This window comes from Pteropus medius, unplaced genomic scaffold (assembly GCF_902729225.1).
Source record: "Pteropus medius unplaced genomic scaffold, Ma_sr-lr_union100, whole genome shotgun sequence".
NCBI lineage: Eukaryota > Metazoa > Chordata > Mammalia > Chiroptera > Pteropodidae > Pteropus > Pteropus medius.
Genome location: NW_024341894.1, coordinates 5,723,561 through 5,731,899, shown reverse-complemented (window position 1 = coordinate 5,731,899; position 8,339 = coordinate 5,723,561). Strand labels below are relative to the sequence as shown.

General features: G+C 49.5%; 1 protein-coding gene across 1 annotated transcript; it reads right to left on the bottom strand.

The window, feature by feature from the left end:
- Window positions 1-565: 565 nt before the first annotated feature.
- On the bottom strand, window positions 566-4,628 carry LOC120598192 (olfactory receptor 13C7-like; the record flags this gene model as incomplete). Its single annotated transcript, XM_039857057.1, has 2 exons — window positions 3,676-4,628; window positions 566-763 (listed from the first exon to the last, which is right to left on the bottom strand). Coding segments are annotated over exons 1-2 (1,151 nt in total), but the record flags the coding sequence as incomplete, so codon positions are not given.
- Between the last annotated feature and the right edge of the window lie 3,711 nt (window positions 4,629-8,339).

The following is an 8,339-nucleotide window of genomic DNA, read 5'->3' as shown; positions in this document are numbered from 1 at the left end:
TTTGCACCTGATTTAGGGCTCACTCAGGGACCAGATTACTCTCCTTGATTTAATCTCTTTCAGTTTCCTGGGGGTAGGCCGGGACAGCTAGGACCTCTGGGATGCTGTTCTTGTGAAAGCCCGTGGAAATCAGTGAGAGGGCCTGTTATCTGTTTCCACAGTGTCTTCATTGTCCTTGGGGAGGGAGAGGTGACCTCGATTCCCTCCAACATGACATTCTATTAGTGGTTCCACTAGGAAACCGCTGGGCCCTTTCCTGTGACCCTGGATGCTCCATACTCCCAAGGGACATTTGATTCTCACCCCTTCCCACTCTTTTCTAGATCCTGCCTGGTTCTGATCTGGTACGTGGTGGGGCTGTAGGGCTGTGAGGGGAGCAAGCCGCAGCTCCAATTTCCTCTGCATCACAGAGTGCCCAAATACCAGCCTGTCTCGAGCCCTGGTCCTTGGAGTTGCCATGAACATGCCCAGTCACTGGGCAACCAGCCACTGCCCCCAGAGCCTCCAACCCTCGGGGCCTCTGTGGAGGGACCTGGGGCCACATCTCCACCTGCGCACTGCTGACCAGTGCGCCCGACGCTGCGCAATGAGCTGGACACCTTCTCTGTCCATTTCTACATCACCTTTGACCCCAGTGTGGCCCTCCTCACTGAGTGACCCGCAGTGTTTGCCCTGAGGCTGCTGCTGGTACTGGACAGTGGAGGTGTCCTCAGCCTGGAGCTCCAGCTCAATGCGGTACTTTGTGGAGTGTGGGGAGGTTGCCCTATGGGAAACTCTAAGGAGAAGGTGTCTGGGTGTGGGGGCCTGTACCTCCTCCTGGAAGCCTATCCAGGTTGCTTTCACCCAACTTTATTAGGCCAATTCTGGTCAACATGCCTTGAGTATTGACTCTACTAGGACTGGGCTGGCTCAGGCAGGGCAATTGAGAGTGGTCCAGATTTCTCCAGTTTTGTAGGCTAACCTCCCACTTACTAAGGGCGTCTCTCTACAGCAGGTGCATATGCCTCTCTTGCATATCTCCTGTGATGGGGAGTTCACCACCTCTTGCGGCCGTGTGGTCTATATTTAGAGAACTTTGATCGCTAAAGGCAGTCCTGATACTCCATCAGAATGTTGGGAGAGTGTTCTGTCTGCTCACCACTGTCCACGTTGCATTCCTCTCCTGAGATTTCCAATCTTCCAGCTGGTCCTTAGTAAAACACTTAGAATGCAGTACAGTGTCTAGCCTGGGACACGATGTGTCTACTACGTGGTAGCCGAAGGTCAAGAAGTGTTTGGCGTGAGAGGAACATCAAGGGGAGACACAGAGGAAGGAAAGACATATTTATAGGAGAACGAGGAATAGTTCAGTGTGCCTCTTCCTGGAGAGCGTTTGTTGGTGAAGTAGGGGTAGAAGCAAGCAGCCCGTAATGTCGGACGGATAGGCGGAGTGTGGTTTTTATCCTGTGGGAAATGAAGCACTGGAGGGATTTAAGCAGGAGAGTATCGTGATCAGATTGGTGTTTTGTTTTTTTTTCAGATTGATGTTTTGATGGCTAGTGCAGAGATGGATTTTGGAGTGTTTGAAGGAGAAAGATGCAGTTACACACTGTTGCAATATTTGAGAGAGATGGGGCAGGCTTAAGGCAGTGTCAGTGGAAAGGAGGGGACCGATTTAAGAGCTATTAGGTGGTGGATTCTGTAGGATTTAATGACTGATTAGATGTGTGGGATGGTGAGGGATTAGAGAAAGTCTATGACTTCCATATTTCTGGCTTGGTGACTGGCAGGTGATGGTGCCTTTCCCTGGGATGGTGATAGAACTGTGGGCAGAATGATGAGTTCAGTTTCAGATAGTTTGAATTTGAGGTGCCTGTGGGATTCCTATGGGGCGAGGGGTGGCAAGAAGACTAGGGCTGGGAAGAGTAGCTGAACCAGGTCTGGAACTTTGGTTTCTGGATCCCAAATGGGGTTCCTGGTTATCTCCTGACTTGTCGCAGTGGGGCGGGGGAGCCCAAGATGCCAACAGCCTCAATCTGCCTGGAATACAGGGCTGTGGCTGGCAGATTCTGTGGTATCTTCACTGTGTCTCTCTATACAATGCTTGGCAGCACATAGCTCAATCCCCAGGGTGACATTACGACGGCTTCAGATGACAATTCTGGTCAGTAAACCTTCTATAGGGAAAGCTCTGTGGGAGCTGCAGGCATGAGCCAGACCTGGCTGAATCCTGCGCTCAAGGAGCTCACATTGTGGTGAAACATCACTTAGCAAAGCAGAATGGGATAGATGCCCAGTGAAGGTTCCACCCAAGTGCTGTAGGATGAAAAGGAATGAGAACACTTTTAACATGCATCAGGAAGGGATGCATGAATGAGATGATGTCTATGCTGGCTTTGAAAAATAGTCCCAGGGGTTAGCAGTGAGTAGCATGAACAATGCATGGTGGTCCGGGCAGTACAGATATAACACAGTGAGTGTGACCATATGATGGGGTTAGTGGAACTTCAGGCTGAAGAAGCTGGATTCTGAAGGACTTGAGGACTCAGCTGAAGATTTTGGACTTAATGCTGTGGTAATGGGAGCCATGAAAGGTTCTTGATCAGGAGAGGGATGAATCCGTCAGGATTTGACCACAGTGGCAGAACCACTCTGAGTGATACAAGGGATTTGTCATAGCGAAGGGACCTATACAAGTGTGGGAGCAGTTGCTTTATCATTCTGAGTCCCTGAGAGGTGAAGTCTATGCAAAGCTGTTACCTCTGCATCTGATGTTGGGCCTGAAGCCACTGTAGATAGCTGGGCTGGTGGGCATGAAGTGGCGGAGGGTAAAGGCGTACTAGCCCCCGGGAGGACAAACTGGAACCTGTGTCTGGCTCTCACTGCCTTCAATCTCAGTGACAGTGGTGACCTGCAGGAAAAACTGGTACTCTTTGCCACGGAGTTGCACTTGGCACAGTTGAAGGAGGTGATCCGGTGGGCCCTGGAGAGCTGCACTGACAGCAAGGTGGGCCAGCAGATCAGCAACAGCATGTGTGGGCTCCCGCGGCATCTGGTGCCCCTTCACTTTTGCTGTCCAAATTTCATGCAAATTTCTCTCATGGTCACCCCTAACCCAGAACCATACAGAGAAGGAAATTCAAGGAGGCACAGTTCCGACCTCGTTAGCTTGACCCAGTATGAGCCACCACAAGTGAGAGAGCTAACGAGAGCTTGCCCGGGACAATTAACCTGGCAGCGGCCAGTAAAGGATGGATGGTCAGAGAGAGGGAAGGCAACTGTCTAGTAGCTCTTGGGCTGATGGTAGGATGGTGCGGCATTAATTAGGCTGCTCACAGCATTCTCGTTCCTCCTACTCCTTCCAAGCACGTGGTAGGTGTTCCGCCCCTCCCCCTGATGTTCGTGGTGGCCATATGCCTTGTGTCGGCCAATGAAATGTAAGTGGAATTAATATACCATTTCCGAGTGGAAGCTTGAAGAGTCAGTGCAGGTCTTGTTTTCTCTTTTTCTTTTGTCATGGTGACCAGTAATGTTCCAGATGGTAGTTGCTTTATCAACTACCATCAGACAGAGGGTGGAAGACGATGATGCAGAGCAGACCCCGCCCCGCCAGCCAACCTGTAATGGACGTGTAACTTGGTTTTAAGCCACTGAAACTTTGAAGTCATTACCACAGCATAACGTGGCCAATCCTACCTGAGAGGTAGGGACATTTTCCTGGAGAGCAGATCTCCCTGCAGCAGAGCTCTGGCAGCAGCTTTCACCTCTGCGTTCCTCAGGCTGTAGATGATGGGGTTCAGTGAGGGGGTCACGACCCCATAGAACAATGCAATAATCTTATCCAAATCAGAATCCTTGGCTTCGGGCTTGAAGTACATGAAAGAGATAGTTCCATAGAAAATCATCACCACTGTGAGGTGAGCAGAGCAGGTGGAGAAGGCTTTGCGCCGGCCTGCAGCAGAGGGCACTCTAAGGATGGCGTAAAGGATGAAAATGTAGGACAGGCAGATGAGCAGGAATGGGGCCAGCGACACGACAGCTGCGGTCACCATTACTAGCAGCACAGTGAGAGAGATGTCCCCACAGGCCAGTTTGAGCAGTGCCAAGATCTCACAGAAGAAGTGGTTGATGACATTGTGGCCACAAAAGGGGAGGCTCCAGGTGAGAATGGAAAGCAGCAGTGAGTTTGCAAAGCCTGTCCCCCAGCTTAGCAATGCCATCTTCATGCACATCTGCCCACTCATGAGCTCTGGGTACCTAAGCGGCTGGCAGATAGCCACATAGCGGTCATATGCCATCACGGCCAAGAGCAGGCACTCCGTGGAGCCAAGCGCCAGGGTCAGGTATAACTGCAGGGCACAGCCAGGAAAGGAGATGGTCCTCTGGGTTACTAAGAAGTTGACTAGCATGAGAGGCACGAAGGAGGATGTACCACAGATGTCCATGAAGGAGAGGTTGCTGAGAAAGAAGTACATGGGGCTGTGTAGGCGGGAGTCCAGCACGTTCAGCCCTATGAGGAGGGCATTCCCCAGCACATTCACAGAGTAGATGCCAAGGAAGAGCACAAACAGGACCATCTCTAGGTTACGGTGCCCGCATAGCCCCAGCAGGACATATTCTGTCACAGCTGTCTGATTGCAGCCACCCATCTCATTCTCCCTTCTTTCTCATTTGGAAAACACAGGTATTAGAAAATGCTCTGAATGGCTCGGAAGTCAAGCTACCTGGTTGTGTGACCTGGAGCAGGTGAGTCCTACTTCTGGAATTTAGTTGCACCATCTGCGTAACAAGACAGTTGGATTTGAGGTCTGCTAGCTGGCCCTTTCAGCTTCGTAGTTCTGATGTAACTCAGGGGAGACGAGGCACATTTTAGTCCCTTAGGGTCTTCGCTGTTCTCCCTAGGGGGGACTTTACGGAGAAAATAGAGCAGGGTTCATATCTGTCGAGCTCCTTTGGAATCTGAAGAGTTCTTGGCTATAAAAAGGAAGCATCATTTTTAGGTTATGACTTCATATGGGTGAATTATGTCCATAGTATTTCAGATTCATTCACTGCTGAATATTTTTTGAATGCCTATTCTATGCTAAGTATCATTTAGGACTTAGGGCTACAGCAGTAAGGAAAATAAGTGGGCAGAAAAAGGCCACACCTATCACAAGGCCTTCCCTTCCCTCAGTTAGGTGAGATGAGTTCTGGAAGTCAGGTGGGTGATAGATGATAACACCTAGTGTTCCTTTGAACCATATAGGTTTAACATTTCCGCTCTACAGATGTGTAAGCCTGATCTCTGGTCACCACTCCTTAAGGAATCAGACCAGACCACTCACTGATTTTTACCTACAAGAATATACATATCCCAGTAGAGCCACTGGTCACAGGATTTAACCCTGATCATGAAAGCTATGTGACTCCTTCTTGGCCTCCATTTTGCTTTTTAGGATAAATGATATTGGCAATGAAGTCACACGAGGACGGAAGACCATGTTCTAATCTGGCTGAGATGATGTTAGTTGTTGACCAGCTTTATACAGGGAAGGGTGGGAAGAGGCTGCAGCTTTCTCCCAGGTAGCCTTCATTGCTCTTCTGAGCTGATCATCCTGCCTCCTTGGGAAATGCCAGTATCAGGTATTCACAGGAGGGAGCTGAAATGTCCCCACAGCACAGTAGTCTTGTTAGACAGGAAAGCTGTCTGATGGCTCAGGTGACCTCTGGTCTAAAGGAAAAATAGGAGCTGAATGTGAACTGTTACCATTCAGAAGATACAATCATGCCTGCCCCTAGCCCCTTCTCTATTGGATTGAGAGGCCAATGTCCTGGGATAGCACTGGCGTCCTGTCTGTTCTTCAGGGATGGATTTTCCCCTCATTCCTCCTCCTTAATGACACATTACGTTTGTAGTAGCCGAAGGGCTCACCATCTCCTGAATAAAACATGTCATTTCCTAGTGCTACATCTTTGCCTAAGAAGGTCCCTTTTATAGGCTTGTCCTCCCTCCCGTAGTGGGGGCGGTCCTGCTCATTCCTCAGATCCCAGCTCTCTCTCTCCTTTATTCTCCCTCCTCCTTCCTCAGAGTTACCTGCTCCCTTCTTGTGCTTCCTTAGCCCTTGGCCATCGCTCTATATTCTTGTATGATGTGCTGTGTACCTGTCTCCTCTGCTACACTTGAGAGCTGGACTCTGTTTCCTTTCTTCCAGCACCTTGTAGAGCGAGTGCTGCCAAGGCTGTCTCTCAACAGAAAATCAATGCACGACTCAAAAAACCTAGCTTTGCATTCAGCTTCAGCACTAACTAGGTATGTGATATTAACCAAGTCACCTGGCCTCTGTGAGACTCAGTTTTCTTGTAATAAATGGGGATGTTGTGTAGTTCAGATGAGACATACACAAGAAGGTGCTGGTGAGCAACCCAGCACTAAGGTGTTACTGAGTCTCCAACTTCAGCCACAAGGCACCTGCTGGGTCTGTGCTCAACATCTCTGGACAAGATCTCCAGCTTCTGTCATGACCGCGGTCCTTCCAGAACCTGTGCTGGTTTCCCTTCCCTCAGTTAAGATGAGCTAGATTTTGCTGTGGTAACGCACAACCTCGTGATGTTTGTCGCTTACCATGACAAAGGCTTATTTCTCATACTAAATTTCCTTTGTAGGTATTCAGGAGGCTTTGTGCCATGTCATCCTCCTGACTGACGAAGGTTCCACTATCTGGGACATCACTAGTTGTTATAGCTGGGCACACACTAGAGCACCTCACACCAGCAGTTAAGTGCTCTGACCCCAGAAGTGACTCCTGTCACCTCCGCGTACAACCTGCCGGCCCTTTGTAACCCTACCAGATGGCCAGAAGGAGAACTGGAAATAATGCTGTGTATTTAGGTCTGATGGCAATTCACAATATACTCAGAAAACCACTCTAGCGTCTGTCTTCCAATGTGTCACACTCTGTCATGTCCTGGAAAATCAGGTTCACAGAGAGGAAATGGAGTGTCTCTGAGAATAATTGTCTACATTCCCCAGTTGTACACCTCTTGAGAGCAGGGTGATGTCATGCAGTGGGACGGGGAGCCCTGGACTGGGAGTGAGGCACCTGGGTGAGATACTTGTCTGTCTTCTGATTCTGCTATATGACATCGGTCAAATTTCTACTCCTGTGAAATGGAACCGTTCACTTAGGTGATCTCTGCTACTCCGTCCCCTCCAAAACATTTCCTCACATCTTTCTCACAGCTGCCAACGCTGAGGTCTAACAGAGTCAGGGTTACCTTGCAAGGTGAATATCATATCAATTTCATTGACTGGTAAATCTAGTTTGACAATTTAATACTTATTTTAGGCTTCACAAATAATTTTAAAAAGATACAAGATGAAAGCTTCTGTTGCAATTTTCCTGACATGCCTGGATCTAGGATTCGTGCTTCACTACCACCTCGCTGCATAGCAGAGCAGATGAGCGAGGGCGACGGCATCGGCCTGCCCAGGCCCCAAGTCCCCGACCTGCCACTTGCTGACAGTTTCTGAGCATCAGCTTCCTTACCTGTAATGTGGAGATAAGAACAGTATTTCCTTGTGGGTGTTTTTTGGAGGATCCAGTGAGGTGATGCATGCAGAGCTCTTAGCATAGTACTTGGTCTGTGCTAAGTAATTGATAAGTGGTAGCCTGTGTTGGTATCATTCTGTCCTCTTCCATAAGCAAATATTCTGTTTTGTTATGTTTAATATAGATTTAATGAAAATAGTCAGTATGCTATGGATTCGGCTTGCCTCTTACCTATTTGCCAAGTGGGAATAGTGCATGCAGATTGCTGTAGTTGGCTGCCAGGTAAGCCCACCTGACGCTTGGGAGAGCAGAGCTGGGAAGTGCTGAGTTCCTTACAAGCAGACACACTGCGTTGGGATGGGCCAGAGCCAAGCCCGGAAGACCAGCCTCCCAGTCCCCTGCCACATAGCTTGTCTGCTCCCTGTCTTCAGGGACCTGGTAGTCCCTGCTCAATTTAAAGTTCAAACTATAGCCACACAAGTTTGCAGGTTTTGCAGCTGTCGGTCTTTAGAGACCCTAGGTTCCGTGCGCTGCCCCAGGAGGGCCTGGCTGGGGTGGGGTGGGCACAGGAGAGACGCTGAACAGATGATCTAAAGACGGGATCTCACTGCAGTCCAGTGCCTTGGATCTGAGGCTCGGGGGCTGTGACTCCCCTGCCCTAGGCCTGGGTGTCCTGGGCTGTGAAAATGAGATGTCTCGGTCTAGGATTGTTGTGAGGACCTAGAATCATGAAAGTTTAGGGAAGTGAATTGCCGGATAGGGTGAGGCCTTGAACACTTCTGAGTGATCATTGAGTCCGGGATTTAGTCAGGCGCATGAGTTTCTGTA